The sequence below is a fragment of the Gobio gobio genome (assembly GCF_949357685.1).
Source record: "Gobio gobio genome assembly, chromosome: 8".
NCBI classification, from domain to species: Eukaryota; Metazoa; Chordata; class Actinopteri; order Cypriniformes; family Gobionidae; genus Gobio; species Gobio gobio.
The window spans coordinates 9,120,612-9,137,652 of NC_137114.1; the positions used below are offsets into that span (position 1 = coordinate 9,120,612).

General features: G+C 37.9%; 1 protein-coding gene across 1 annotated transcript; it reads left to right on the plus strand.

Annotated features, from left to right (window-relative positions):
* Window positions 1-14,206: 14,206 nt before the first annotated feature.
* On the plus strand, window positions 14,207-16,665 carry apoa1b (apolipoprotein A-Ib). The gene is made up of 4 exons (XM_079824045.1): window positions 14,207-14,235; window positions 14,888-14,934; window positions 15,207-15,351; window positions 15,610-16,665. Exons 2-4 carry the CDS (start codon window positions 14,892-14,894, stop codon window positions 16,184-16,186), a joined length of 765 nt encoding a protein of 254 aa, XP_079680171.1. The 5' UTR covers window positions 14,207-14,235; window positions 14,888-14,891; the 3' UTR covers window positions 16,187-16,665.
* Window positions 16,666-17,041: the final 376 nt, after the last annotated feature.

The following is a 17,041-nucleotide window of genomic DNA, read 5'->3' on the forward strand; positions in this document are numbered from 1 at the left end:
AACAGAAATATACACACTGCTTTGTTTCTGCAAAAAACAACTGATCAAGGTTGAGCAAGCTTACTGCTGTTTTTAAAAATCACTAATACATTACGTTTTCAAAGATAAAATAACTAAAAATATTTGTATACTGTACATATGGTCTGGCCACGTAATGCTCTGTCTATTACTTTTTAATATGTTACTTTATGCATACACCGATCAGGCATAACATTATGACAGTGAATAACACTGATGATCTCTTCATCTCCTGTTAGTGGGTGGGATATATTAGGCAGCAAGTGAACATTTTGTCCTCAGAGTTAATGTGTTAGAAGCAGGAAAAATGGGCAAGCGTGAGGATTTGAGCGAGTTTGTTGAGTATGGGGCGGCAAAGCTGCTGACCAGTCAGGGTCACCGCCAAAAGTGTCAAAAGTTTTGCACGTGAGCATCAGAACTGGACCACGGAGCAATGGAAGAATGTGGCCTGGTCTGAGGATCACATTTTCTTTACATCACGTGGATGGCCGGGTGTGTGTGTGTGTGTGTGTGTGTGCGTGGCTTACCTGGGGAACACATGGCACCAGGTGCATTATGTGAAGAAGGCAAGCCAGCGGAGGCAGTGATGCTTTGGGCAATGTTCTGCTGGGAAACCTTGGGTCCTCCATCCATGTGGATGTGACTTTGACACGTCCCGCCTACCTAAGCATTGTTGAGCCCATGTCCAGCCTCATGAAAACGGTATTCCCTGCTGTCTGTGGCTCTTTCAGCAGATAATGCGCCGCCACAAAGCACAAATGCTTCAGGAATGAGTTTGAGGAGCACAACGAGTTTGAGTCCAAATTCCCCAGATCTCAATCCAATTGAGCATCTGTGGGATGTGCTGAACAAACAAGTCCGATCCATGGAGGCCCCACCTCGCAACCTACAGGACTTAAAGGATCTGCTGCTAACATCTTCTGCACCAGACCTGTAGAGGGCAGTATAGTCTAGGGCTACAGGACATCTGCTCTGAAGGACAAACAAGAAGAAAAGGTTTGTGTTTGGCTGCTCCTTGCTGATCGCCGAATTTTGCTTCAATGACAAATTGTGATTTGAGGTAATTAAACATTATACCTTCGTCTGTGTAAATACTCGATTCTGATTGGCTGGAAGGTGTGCAGTAAAACCGTTTAATGCACAGGTAGTTCCAGTCAGTTTGATTACAGTTCGAAATTAATTCACCACTATAAACATTGGTAACCATAGTAATACAGTTAAGCTTGCAAACAGAGTGAGACATATTTATTTAGGGAGGCTAAATGGATGATTTTTACGGTGAATATGGTAATTTTGAGAATTGGGCCCAGGCACAAGATGAAATAGAAGACTTGGAGAAGACGTCGAATGACAAAAAGTGGCACAAAGAATGGACACCGGCAGAGCTAGATAAGATAGAAGACGACAAAGATGAGGTCAATACGAAAAAAACAACTAAATGGGCAGTTAACACTTTCAGTGACTTTTTGCGCCAAAGACAGAACAACTGTGATGTCGAGACCTACTCTACTTCTCTTTTAAATGAGACATTGCGGGAGTTTTATGCCTCTGTTCAGTCTACCGCACAGTGTTGCAAGTTTGATGCGTCTCAGAGCAGGTATTAACCGTCACATTACAAAATACAACATCATAAGTGATAAAGACTTCAAGTCAAGCAATGCCGTCTTTAAATCAGTTTTAAAGCGCTACAGGAAATATGGAAAAGACACCAGCCTTGTCACTGTCACTGTCACTGTCAGTGTTGCCTGTCATTCATAAATATTTTGAATAAATCCATTAAAGAATCATTAAGTTAGCCGATGTTAGCTATGCTTAAGCAACGAGGGGACTTCAGACTGTAAGAAGAGATGCACAGAGTGTCTCTCTCTCTCTGATCTTTCTCTTTCAGTTCTCTGTCTCTCTCTTTTAAAAATGAATTTAAATAAATGTGATAATTCGTTCAAGTAAAAACAATCCGATGGCTCTACTTTATTTAAAGCGGACAGAGTGCTAGAACTAACGAGCCGTGACTTAAGAAAATAACCGTCCTTTTAATCCGTCTGTTAAAAACATCAGTTACAGCTTTAACTTTAGCTTTAACAGTTTTTAACTTGGCAAATAACCTCCGCTTCGCATCAGGTGGTTCTTCGCCTCTATGTCGTGCTTTAAAATCCTTTAATGAATGGCTAGCCGTGGATTATCCCTTACTTATTTTGTATCAAAGTGAAAATCACAATTGACATTATAAAACAAACATGCATTAAAAAAAAAGTTTTGCCTCTTGTTCAATTTCAATTTTAAATAAATTATTTAATTTAATGAGCTAAAGTAACACAATTTAACATTAATTGTAACATTGCGTCAGAAGTCAAGGCCCTGATATAGGCCTACTCACATTGACGTTTTTTTTCTTTTTTCGTTTAGGGATAAAATGAAGTTCAAAACACATGACATGAGCAGTGAAATACTGTTAGCGAACATCCGCCCACTCTGCTGAGAGGCTAGATGAATATGTAAATATGTGCTGCAAAATAACAAAATAATCACAGCAAAATTGAGAAAACAGCAAGCATTTATTAATTAAGCATCTGATCATAGCAAAGTGGATATGTTTGCACGAGCTCTGCAATTCGGCACTCTAGTAAAGTCGTGTAAAGCTTATTTATATAGCACTTTATACAATAGATTGCTTAAAATTAAGCAGATTTACTGTATTAAACATGAAAAAACAGTGTCATTGTCAACTTCATTTTCTTCTATAAAGCATTTTCTGTTATGAGGCACACAGTGTGCAGAAGTGGCCAACTTTCTGCAGAATCAATAGCTACAGTCCTTCAGATGAGCTCAAGAACAGTGTGTGGAGCTTCATGGAATGGGTTTCCATGGCCAAGCAGCTCATCCAAGCCTTACATCACCAAGTGCTATGCAAAGCCTCGGATAAAGCGCGCCGCCACTGGACTCTAGAGCAGTGGAGACGTGTTCTCTGGAGTGACCAATCTCGCTTCTCTGTCTGGCAATCCCATGGACGAGTCTGGGTTTGGCGGTTGTCAGGAGAACGGGACTTGCCTGACTGCATTGTGCCAAGTGTAAAGTTTGGTGAAGGGGGGATTATGGGGTGGGGTTGTTTTACAGGGGTTGGGTTTGGCCCCTTAGTTCCAGTGAAAGGAACTCTTAATGCTTCAGCATACCAAGACATTTTGGACAATTTCATGCTCCCAACTTGGTGGGAACAGTTTGAGAATGGCCCCTTCCTGTTCCAACATGACTGCGAACCAGTGCACAAAGCGTCGGCCCATAAAGTAGAAGTGTCCAAATCATGGGCATCGGAAGCAAAACAAATGTGGGTGGGTCCTTTCAGAAAAATTTGACTTAATAATAATAAATAATAATAATTTATTACATTTATATAGCGCTTTTCTAGGCACTCACTCAAAGCGCTTTTTACATAGAAGGGGGGGAATCTCCTCAACCACCACCAATGTGAAGCAACACCTGGATGATGTGACGGCAGCTATATTGCGCCAGAACGCCCACCACACACCAGCTGATTGGTGGAGAGGAGACTGAGGAATGATACCAATCGTATATATATATGGGGATGATTAGGAGGCCATGATGGAGAGGGGCCAATGGGCAAATTTGGCCAGGATGCCGGGGTTACACCCCTACTCTTTATCAAAGGACATCCTGGGATTTTTAATGACCACAGAGAAACCAGTCTTGGGCTACAGGGTGATATGGCTGCTAGCTAAACATTAACATTATAACATTATTTACATTAAGTACAAATATACCGTCTTGTTTGCTAAACGTCTGATTAGGAAAGACAAAATTAGGGAAATCACCATATCATTGAGAATGGCAGTAGTGTAGGGGTAAGACGCATGACATCAAGTTTTGACGCAAATCGAACCGAGGTTTATCTGCCATAAACATTATAGGTGCAGCTACACATGTACAAAAGCATGGACCAGTGGCATACAGCAGATCTTCACAAAGCACATCTGTCAGGTGTTATGGGTATAAGTAGCAGCGTCTGCGAGGCTAAAATTATTTTATGATGCTGTTAACTTTATTTAAGCAATTCATCTTGATTTAACACAATTATATCAGGTTTCTGGTTCAAATGTAATTGATTCATGTTAAACTGACTTAAAACCGTTGCTCTTTGACATAACTTGATGTTTTCATTTTGAAATAACATGTTTCAATCAAGTAACCCAATCAAACAAGACTTTCACTTCCCATCATGCTTTGCAAAGGGGCTGAATTCGGACAGTAAATGTTTAAATAAAGTGCCAGTTGATGCATTTTTAACAAGATGAGAATGGAGAGACTTTTTAATGCTTAATGTTTTGTTAAGTCGGTATTTAAAAGTTTTTGTTATGTTAGTGTTTTTGGAGGTTACCATTGTGGTGAAGTGTAGAGCATGTGCTTGGGGTGAGGACCTGCTAATAACAATTAAAGCTGTTTTAATAATAAAAAATAACTACTTTGGGCATGCCACGGATGTAACAAAACCATCTTCTGGCTATAGCCAATAAGACCTTGTAAAAGGTTTTGTAAATGTTGTAAAAATAGTACTTCACTAAATAAAATAATCAATTTGTTTTTAATATTCATTTTACAATAATACAATTGAATAGTTTTGGACAAAATTAAGAATGTTAACCTGATTTATCTAAACGGCATTTAATTAACCATATGAAAAAAAAAAAAACTTAAGTTCACTGAAATAAACAACTTTAATTAAATTCAACATAACCCAATTACGTGGAACCTGTTGACATAAAAAAATTAAGTAAATCCAACGTATAATTTTTTTGAGCAGACGGGGCACAGTACTTCGCTAGCCGTTTAGCCCTCTTTTTGGGCATCCCAAGTTGTTGAAGCCCTCTTACCACCAGCCTATGTGTGTGTCCTAAGCTGCCGAATATGAACAAGAGTAGTCGGCCCGATAACCGATCTCTGAGATCTCACACACACATGTCTGGTTCACTATCTTTGTGGGGACTCTCCATAGATGTAATGGTTTTTATACTCTACAAACTGTATATTCTCTCTATATTCTGTATATTCTCTACACCAGGGATCCTCAAATCTGGCCCACGAGATCCACTTTCCTGCAGAGTTTAGCTCTAACCCTAATCAAACACACCTGAACATGCTAATCAATGTCTTCAGGTTCATTAGAAAAAAGTCTTCAGGTAGTTTGATCAGGGTTGCAGCTAAACTCTGCAGCGCATTGGCCCTCCAGGGCAAGATTTAAGGAACCCTGCTCTACAAAACGTTCTGCATTTTTACATTTTCAAAAAACTCCTTCTGTACGATTTATAAGCTCGTTTTCACATGGGGACTTCAATTTGTCCCCATGAGTCTGTGTGCATTCAGGTTGAAGTCCCCACCGGGATAGACACACACACACACACACACATATAAGAATGAAAAAATCGAAGAATAAATGAAGACATGTATTGTATTTTATTGATATAAAACTCAGTCGCAGAACTTTGAGATTTGCTGGACGTGAGGCCAAATCTTGACAAACAGCAAACCTTCTTTATCAGTGTCTGTTTGTGAGAGCAAATGTAACCCCAATGATCCTTGGACACATGATCCAGCCAATCAATGCATCAGTTTGGACACAGGAGAACAGTTGAAGCGTCTATTTTGCTTTTATTTAAATGGTTCCAAACATTTCGATGCAACCAGGCAGCAGAGCGTGTTAATGAGGGCTTGGATGCCTGCAGAAAGTCAACCACATGTTTAATGTTACGATTTAGCGTCTACACAGAGTACCTTAACAACACCAAACTGCCAAGAGCACACTCTGCATTCACTTTTAATAGTGGCCTTTTCCCTCAAGTCCTTCAGTTTAGCCATGAGGACAGGACTTCAGTCTTTCTGTGACGGCGGGGAATGAGGTAAAAGATCAGTGTTTTGTAACGGTTGTAATTTGACCCTATCAGCCAGCAAACGCCACTATTTCAAGTCTTGGAGTTTCCATCGAATGCAACTATACAAGAATCGTGCAATAATGAATGTTTCAGATGAGAACATGACTGTTTTTTTGCTTTAAATGCTGGAAATGTTTTTGACAAATTAATTGAATTCCTTTATTTAAAAAAAACAGCAACCCATTTTTCCATAGTGCTGTGTTTATAATGTAACCCATATTAGCAAAATTGCTTAATGCACGTAGATATAAATTGAATCCCCAAGTCATATCATGGCTGACTGCTTTGGATCAAATTTAGCTTTGAAATATTTACTTCTAGAAAAATGACAAACCCCTTATTAAAATAAATATTCAGCACAGCTTCATGAACCTATAGATATGCAGACCATATCTCATCTCAACATTTTTAAGGAACGGTTATGCTATTTTTAATTTTGTAATTTTATTTTAATATGACCACTTGTTAGATTTAGATCTAATTTTCTATGGTCTATGACATGAATGCTGAATAACAAACAAGGGATTTTTGGACACATTCGTGTTTTTAGATTTGTCGAGTACAAATTTGAGTTTTTATTTTGAATTAAAATGATACAATTAGACCCTTGAGGTAAGATGGGCCACCTAGAATTGGCAAAGAGGGACTAAATTGGCATATTGTTACTGTTATTATTTTTTTTAAATGTAATACTTATTGTAATTCATGAGGTTATTATTCAACATTTCCATGAATTGGCCTCTACATTTGAGGCATCTTTGCTATTCATGAAAACCTATAGTGAAATCATTCAATTTGAATTCGTAGTGTTGATATTAGGCCTTGAATTAAAATATGGGCTATTAAATATGTAAATATCCATATGCCTGTGTATACAAGTCATAGAATAAATGTTCCTTTCAGATGAATGTATTTTACTGGGATTCTGCTTTGTGTGTTGTCAGTTTTTTGGTTCGGGTCTTTTCTTTGCCCATGTAGAAGTCCATCTTACCCCTTTAAATAATTTTATATTTTGTTTCTATTAATTTCATATAAGAACACATGGCTGATGCATCATAATCCTGCACATGCTAAATGTAAATGTAAAAACACCCCATCTTACTCCAACTTGGGTACTTTATTACAACTCCGGTGAAAAGTTTGTTCCAAAATACACTCCAAAACAAAATAATTAGCTTCTTACTCTGAGATTATTGCAATATTGCTATCTGTGATACAGCTCTAAATTGATCCAGTCATACACAAAAAAAACCCCATCATGCCGCAGCTTTAGCTAGAAGACTAACAGTCCAGACGTCTCCACTCACACCAGGAGAGAGGTGAGAACTAACGGCCGCTCAATGGACCCTGAAAGCAGAAGAGGGCTATTCATACACACTAGCAGCAGGAGAGAAGCGAGGGATACATGAGAAAGAGAAGTGTTCGAGCACTCATAAAGATGAATGAGAGAGGAGGAAAAGAAGGCAGGAAATAAAGATCACAGAAACACGTTTGCCACTTCTCTTACAATTCTGGAGCGTTTAATGGCTGCTCTCCACACACAGCAACAAAAGAATAAAGCAACTTTACTACGTCTGTATTACCTTCATTTATACAGCGCTTTTTACTATATAGATTGTTTCAAAGCAGCTTAATAGGAAATGAATGAAAGAGAGATTGTTTTGGCTGTACATCAGGTCGAGAAAGAAGTTATTGTCCAGCTAAATTAAAGTACACACAACGATACATAATGCACATAAGTTAAAGGGAAGAACTAAATAGCAAACAGAAATGAGACAATTAACAGGACGCAGCTGAACATAACTAACCGGGTAACCATGGGGACAGACGAGTGGCGGGAAACTGAACAAAGAAACATGTGACAAATGAAAACACACTGAAGGTCCATGAACAAAACAGAACATAACTGTGACTTTCTTGTGGTCGTGTCTAGCGTAGGTCCAGCATCTGATCTGGATCCGGCTGACTGCAGTAAACCTTGAGATAAACAGAGAGACTAACATTAGCGTAGATGCCATTCTTCTGATGATGGAACGAGTACATCAGGTGTTATGGGAAGTGTTCCCGGTTCTTATATAAATTGAAAAAGTGTTTTAAGTGCATGCCATAGTAAAGAGATGTGTTTTTAGTCTAGATTTAAACTGACAGAGTGTGTCTGCTTCCCGAACAATGTTAGGAAGACTGTTCCAGAGTTTAGGTGCTAAATAGGAAAAGGATCGACCGCCTGCAGTTGATTTGGATATTCTCGGTTTTATCAACTGGCCAGAGTTTAGAGAGCGCAGTAGATGTGATGGAGTAGGGGAGAGCGGGACATAACCTAACGCTTTCTGACTTTCTCAGTTTGTGTTAATCCACTTGGGGTTCAGAGTATTTATTGTTTCCCACATTAATTGCACACATGTCTAGTACAATCATGTGGTTTTGTTTCATTAATACAGTGTATACTTTTTTCTTGATTTACCCCGAAAGAATGGAAGTGAAATGTGACAACATGCCACATAGTACATTGTAACATGACCAAATGACATTTACATGTATGCATTTGGCAGACGCTTTTATCCAAAGTGACTTACATTGCATTCAAGGTACACATTTGACATTTTGTCAGTTCTTACTTTCCCTGGGAATCGAACCCATGACCTTGGCGTTGCTAGCGTCATGCTCTACTGTTTGAGCTACAGGAAAGCTAATGACAGCTTAAAATGTTACCTGGTGATATAAACAAAAAAATATACAAGACTAACTAAAATATTTTGTCAATAAAATACAATTATTCACTTATATAAAATATAAAATAAAATAATTGCATTTTTTAATCATTAAAAATAAAAATTGAGTTTGACAACAAACACCTCAAAACACAGCTACAGCGGCATAGTTCAAAACATAATAATAATGAATCATTTCTGAACATTGACTCTCAGTCTTTATTCACCTTTTTCTCATGGTTTCTCAATAGAATTCATAAAAGTACAGTATAGAATATAATATCATATTTCTAATAGGGGCTCATTGTAACGCAGTGTTACAACACAGCCCATCTGCTCAACTGGGATTTAAACCGTGGCTCGTGTCTTTTGCTGGTAAGATCTGGTAAGATTTAACCATCTCAACTGTTAAATCAAAGATATAAGATTAACATAATATCTGATTTGTATAATTTTAAATAAACACAAAAAACAGAGATGAAAAATAAACTTGAGTAAGAAATTTACTTTTGCTATTGTTAAATACATGTTCAATGGTATCTTCCAAAGCTTTTTTAATTTTGGTGGAATTTTTTCTCGAAATAATGTTGATATGGCAACTAGTAAATACACTAAGTTTCGCCATCCTGGCATGTGTGGAAAGTGTTAAACCATGTGTGTTACAACTAACCCCCTGTGCTCCCCTGTAATGTGTTAAGAGCTTGCTTAAGTACTGGAGCAAAACCAGTTAGTGCTTTGTAAGTAAAAAGCAAGATTTTAAAATGTATGCGATGTTTAATAAGCAGCCAGTGCAGTGTTGACAGAACCAGCTAATATGGTCATACTTCCTGGTTCTAGTAAGAACTCGAGCTGCTGCGTTTTGGACCAGCTGGAGTTTATTTATTAAGCGAGCAGGGCAACCACCCAGTAGAGTATTACAATAATCTACAGCTCATGAACATTACAATAATCTACAGCTCATGAACATTACAATAATCTACAGCTCATGAACATTACAATAATCTACAGCTCATGAACATTACAATAATCTACAGCTCATGAACATTACAATAATCTACAGCTCATGAACATTACAATAATCTACAGCTCATGAACATTACAATAATCTACAGCTCATGAACATTACAATAATCTACAGCTCATGAACATTACAATAATCTACAGCTCATGAACATTACAATAATCTAGCCTTGAGGTCATGAACGCATGAACTAACTGTTCAGCATTTTGCATTGAGAGCATGTGCCGTAATTTAGATATATTTTTAAGATGGTAGAATGCAGTTTTACAGATGCTAGAAACGTGGCTTTCAAATGAAAGATTGGTATGAAAGAGCAAACCCAGGTTCCTCACTGATGACGAGGACTTGACAGAACAGCCATCAAGTGTTAGACTGTACTCTAGGTTAATTGGTCCAATAATTCGAATCTCTGTTTGTTTTTTTCAGAATTAAATTGCAGGAAATTACTTTTTATAATCAAATTATAATCGGTATAAGTGTTTATGAGGTTTTTCTGCATGAAAAAAAAGGTTAATTTTGTATTTTCTGATGTTTCAGTTTGAATGAGACAATTTTGGAAAATGCTTGAAAACACTAAAATGTGGACGGAGAGCATTTTGAAACGAAATGCACGTTTTCAAATGTATCCGGGTTAATGTAGCCTTAACAGCTCATTTCTAAAGCTTTGAAGGCATATATAACATTTAAACATTTAATTGATTCACCAGTTGGTGCCCTAATAATAATGACAGTGTTGTCAATACCATAGATATGTATACGTAGATGCCTCATTCGACCGCTCCAGGCACGTCGACGCGCCGCCATTTTAGATTGGTGTGCTCAACACACGTCAACACTTCAGATACTGTCATAACTGTAAAACCCCACGCGATTTAAATTCCTGAAGACATGGGATAATCTTTCACATGTGAGAAATGTTGGTTTGTGTTTATATAGCCTATATGTTTTAACTCAATATTACAGGTTTTTAACTATGGTTAGGCTACTTTTTAATGTGGTGTTAGCTATGCATGTTGTTCATGTATTGTGTTAGTTTAGCAATTATAAGGTTTGCATCTACACAAAAACACGTAACATTTGTTAGTTAATAACAGGCTTCACAGTTCTTGAATTTCAGACACAGTATGTGAAAGTGCTTAAATTAAATTAAACTAAATGTAAGAGTAGTTAAAGACGAGTAACCGACATATTTCTGCTGTTCCATAAGCGCCTGACTGTCAGAGAGTGAAAGTGCATTTCATCCAGCGAGTCTGCTGCCGTTGTTGTTCAGACAAATGCAAAAGATCAACCCTGACGACCTCTATTTTTACACACGCTGTGTTGTAAATCTATGTGCATTCAAATAATGTAGAATAATATCGAGAATCATATTTTAAATAAATAATATTATCATTTATAATTTTGACTCCTAATTTATAATTTCCCTGTTCTTAAAAATGGTTTAAATTCAGTAATGTGATGTTCATAATTTTATAAACTTTTTTTAATAAAACGATTCCAAAACAGGATGATTTTTGAGAATTTAAGCTTTCAGATAATACCTAGTTTATGATGATTAAACATGGTTTGAAATTAATAAATAGGCTATATTGATTTTTATTAAACACATTACTAAATTATAACTATTTTTATTATTTATTTATTTTGATGGCTGATTGGTTGATGGTTTATGATTTCGTTCCAACACTGTAAAAAAAATTCAGGTCTCCGATTGAAAATTTTCTAGTGACCGATCACATCTACATTTTTCAGTTGGCCAAACTGAATTTCTGTGAATTGATGCAATTTAATTAAATTAAAATTCAAGAAATTCAATTTGGCCACAATCGGTCACTAGAAAATTTTCAATTGGAGACCTGATTTTTTTTTTTTTTTTTACAGTGAATGAACTTGTTTACAACGAGTTCACTGCTTTCATTAAACGCTGAGCAATGAGTCTGTAGGGTTCTCTGATGATCAATAATATTACAGATGTTAAGATAATGTTAAGATCTATAACCAATATTTTTAGCATGCAGAATTATCTACCATTTATGATAAACTAAATCCTATAAAATCATCTGCTTCAGTCTATTGCATCATATATATATATATATATATATATATATACTCATACATGCATGCGTTAAACTACAGTTGCAGATGCACAGGCAACTTTTGAATGTCCACAATGCACGTTCACGACCAGCTTTGACCGTTCGAAAATGGAGGACGGCGAACGTATAGAGGCCCATAGAAACAGTCGCTAATGAGGCATCTTCTTATATATATATATATATATATATATAACAGCACACTGAGTAAATACAAAGCTGTAAATGCGAATGGTTGTAAATACACTGTTGCATTTCTGTGGTTTGGTTAGAATTCAACGAGAACTGATTTAATCTGTCTATTGTGAGTACAGTTTCTTCAAGCAACAGCTAAACTCATTCCACTTAACAGCTGATTAACTCAGTATATGTTGACAGCATACATGAACAGATAAGAAAAAGGCATGACTACTGCCCTTTTAGACTTCTGCTCGAGCACTCAAACTCAAAACTGTGTGTGAAAGCACCGCTGGGGTCAGGGTTTTCACAGCAGTAACTGTCACTTTGAATGAATGCTTCTGCTAAATGAATAAATGTATATGTATGAGTGTATCAATGGGATGAAACTGGCTCATTATTGACTCTTTTACAGCCACTATTTTGAAGCAGCTGAATGTGAGAAAGAAGGCTTCTGACTCAATTCTATTAAAAAGAGCATGGGCATTAATTAACATTGTTGCCATCCGAATCCCTCCATTTTACAAAGAGTGCTTAACGGTTTTTCGTAGGTCCTCCACACACACCAGAGCCTCAAAGTACACATGCAGCCAACGGCTCGAATGGCTCTTTGACCCATTTGCTCTCAAACAGCGGCTGGCAGTGTTCTGCTGTGTGCTCATATAGACAGCGTGTACTAGGAACGATTACGACATTCTCCTGACATAGCAGAGACTGGACCGAATGCCCCAGCAGGCCTTGTCACAGAGGACATTCACTCATATCCAGGCCCTTACAGAGAAAACCAGAGACACACACGAGGGACGAAACACTCTGCTGACATTGATTTTCAACCTTGCTCTGTGTTTGCTTGAGTAGTTTACTTAAACTCCTACTCAGATGAGCTGATATGCACAAATCATGACCCAAGATTTTAAGTTGTACAGGGTTCAAGTTTCTCTGAAAAAAAAAATAACATGACAAAAGGCAAACCGACGGCATATGATTAAAGAAACGCACCTTTTGAAGCTCATGTTAAGTCACACATCTCCACACGAGGTGCGATTGTCTGTTACACACGGACACTAAAGAATCTGCAGTCCTAAAGATGCATCGTTTTACATTCGTTAAAACACTCTGGATTCAACTTTTTTTTTTGTCATTTTACAGCAGGGTGATTCTCAGGAAACTCTGTTTTATTTATTTTATTACACATTTATAAACTTTCAAGAACTCATATTTGTCCACCTCAGACTAAATAACAATATGTGCTTCAAACATTCAGATTCAGAGTAGTAACAAAAATCATGCTTATGAATTAATTCATATTCCAAACCATAAATATCATTTGAAGAGAGATAGTTAGGAATAATAACTCGCACATTATAATTGGAAACAAAAAACTTGACAATGATTTACAAAAAAAAACAAGTTTATGCCAACCCTGTTACATTCAATGTGTTGTGTTTGAATGTTATGGGGTCACAGGTCAAGGGAAAAAAGCTGATCATTAAGCTACGCTAAATATCATTATTTACATTCTCGTGCCCTGCTCCAAGAATAATATGATTAAATCATGTATCAAAGTTTAGCATCCAGTTTATCACATCGACACATCATGCAGAGCACACAGATGTTTTTGCAAGCAACATTTTGAGAAAGTGTAAGCTAAAGAAAGAAAATATAACATAAATAAAAGTGCTCTGAATGGTTAAAGTCTTTATTTGTCAAATGTGCAATAACAGCAAACAACGGTACGTGTTGATGACGAAATGTGTTTTTGTGTCACTATTGAAACCGAATATTTGTAGAAAAAAAAGAAGAGAAAGAATAAGAAGTCCTATATGTAAAGGAACAGATGTTAAGACCACACTGAAAAAAAAAGTGCCTCATGGGACACTTATAAATTAACTGGATTACAATAAATAAATAATAATAATAATTTAATACGACTGAATTAACCAGTCTATATTAAGTCCTAGGGACAGATCTGGAGGAAATAACTCCTCAAGGTGCCAACTGTAGAGTTCTCACTTGTGTCTTAAGATAAGTAATGGATAGGCATAATGCAACATTTTGATGTCAAAACTCAAAGAGCCTGAAAACAATCTATCGTGTGCATTGGTGTGTTTGTGTGGGCCTCCCCCGTCCAGTCAGAAGGTAACCTTTGAATCCTGTGGTGAGGGGGCGAGGGGTTGAGGTTCAGCTCCAGATACCTGCCCCCTCCCTCCCACTGAGCCTTATAAAAGACATATCTCTGGCCACGATTCTTCAGTCTCTTCCCAGACCAGCTACATCAACAGGTAAGCAGCCCGACCTCGGACTCTATAGAGTAACTCAGGAGAGGCTTTTGTCAGGAAACAGCTGGACCGTATGAACTGTTAGCAAATTTGATTGAATTATACTTTTAAATACAACTCTTATTGAGAGAACATTGGCCGAACATGTTTTGTAGTTGATTTTAAATGTTATAAAAGTAACAAAAGTAATTGTTTTGGTTTGAAATATTACTGTAGACATGTAATCCCTTGAAGCCATCTGGGCACCTTTCTGCTCCTCGGCTGCCTGAAAGTAACAATAGGCTTGACTGAAGTCTGCTAAATTTTTCAGGTCCACCATCAATGTGTCCAAGTTAATCCAAGGATTTCAGATTATGCAGTGGTTGAGAGCTAATCTGGTTGTGAAGCCTTTGTAACTCTGTCTAATCTGGGATCAGTTAGAGTCTAGTCTAATAGGCTGACATATGTCGTAGTGTACACCTTTCCAGAGTGGTCTGGGTAGGTTGCACGCTCTGCAATAGTTGTAGTATCAATCTCGAACAATCACAGTTCTAAAAGGTTTAATAAAATTAGAATGGATCGTGTGCCTTTGGTTACAAATCTCAGACCTATACATTCATTGTGAGCTGCTTCAACTATATTAACAATATCTGATATTTGTTTGTTTTTGACCCAGATCCATGATGAGGTTCATAGCCCTTGCCCTCGCCGTTTTGCTGGCAGGTATATAAACCCATTGCTTCTCTCAACACATCATTTTGTTTTTTTAGACAAGATACATTTTGTTAAGAAAAATACTTTTATATATACCTTTAGTTTTTGTTCTTGCTTGACGAGGTTTTTACTAGTTGATGCCTGTGGGGTAAGAAATAAACTTCAACTAAGAAACCTAAAGTCTTAAAATCTCGCACAATTTTGCTTTTCAGTTAAAATGATCAGAATGCTACCCCTTTGTTCCAAACACAAGTTTATGCAGTGCCATTTCCTTTGTCCAGGTTGCCAGGCCCGTTTCCTGCAGGATGAAGCACCATCACAGCTGGATCACGTGAAGTCTGTGCTCCAGCTTTACGCAGATCAGCTGAAGCAGTCCTCACACAAGGCCCTCACTCACCTCGATGACACAGAGTTCAAAGACTACAAGTAAGAAAGCACAAAAACTCTTTATTTCCTCTAGAGCAACAGAGCATTTGTTTGCAGAGTAGCATGGTATTAATCTCAAAGTCAAATTGAAACAACCCATTTAACTCTGTGATATGACAAAGAATGTTCTCAAACTAGTTTCAAAGAGCGTACATAGTCCTGACGTAATATATGCCATTGATTGTACCAATCTTGCAATGTCTAAGGCCCACCTTACATTTTTACAGAACGCCATATAATAATCCTCGTTCTGTTTAGGGAATTCCTGGGCCAGTCCGTGGACAACCTTCATGGCTACTTTCTGGCTGGCTTTCAAGGCATCTCCCCAGTTAGTACTCTGCTGGAAGCCACCTCTCCCCTGCGCGAGAAGTGGGTCAAGGCGTCCGAGGACCTCCTCAAGCAGATTGAGCCCAAGCGTGTGGAGCTCAGGCAGGTTCTGGAGAAGCACTTCGAGGAGTACAGAGGCGAGCTGAAGCCGTTCCTCGAGGCATACTTGGTCAAGCAGCGTGAGCACTATGAGGATGTCAGAACCAAGCTGGAGCCGGTGGTCAAGAGCTTGCAGGAGAAGATCGGACCCAACTGGGAGGAGACCAAATCCAAGCTGGTGCCCATTGTGGAGATTGTGCGTGAAAAGTTGACGGAGCAGCTGCAGGAGCTGAAGACCCAGTTGGAGCCCTACATCCAGGAATATAAGGATCAGGTGGAGAAGGGAGCCCTGGGGTTCCGCGAGAGAGTGCGATCTGGAGAACTGAGGAAAAAGATAGCCGAATTGGGCGAGCAGGTGAAGCCTCACTTCGAAGCTATTTTTGCGGCTGTCCAAAAGTCTCTTGCCTAATAATCCAACCGTTTTTTTACACCACCCACCCACCCACCCACCCTCCCTCCCTCCCTCCCTCCCTGCCTCCTGCACCAAGTACCAACACCTCGACCAATCATCTGGAAGGCTTCTCTCAGAGCATAGCTAACCTTTCCTCAAATCACACAATACACGAAAACATTCATATGCACTTTTTACACATTTCCCACAACTACAGGACTCACAGTCTCTCTAATGGGCAAACATAGCTATGAATAAAAGAACAATGAAACCTGTTCATTCAAAAAATGCCTAGCAATAATTCTTTGTTAAGCTGCTTTTTGTTAAAAACTGATTTTCAATGTTCAATGAAATAATAAAAAAATATCATACTATTCCATTCTATTTCATGCTATTTCTTCAATGTCTAAATGTGTCTTGGATGTTTTGCTGAAATTATATGGAAGCAACTAAATTCATTAGTGCCATATCACACATAACAAAATAAACATATTTTAAAGGGGTCATGATATTGCTTTATACTGTTAACTTGGGTGTACTTATTGGGTTGTTAAGTCTGGCATCACGCGGCAGCGCTTCCGGGTCCATCTCATACCACAAGAAAAACAACAAACGGTGCTAATATACACACACAATGTGGTGTAATACTACAAAAAAAAATTATAATCATAACCTTTATCTCCATACCAAAATTCCAGATAGCCAGACAGTGATTCATCTTTTATAAATTGGTAAAATATTAATGTCTGTGGCGCTGTGAGCACAGAGACTGTTGTGTAGACTGTAAGTATTTAAAATGTTTAACTTTTTTAAATGTTGATGTTTAATATGAATAAATGGCGCTCATAAACGGCCGTCGATGGCATTCTCAAG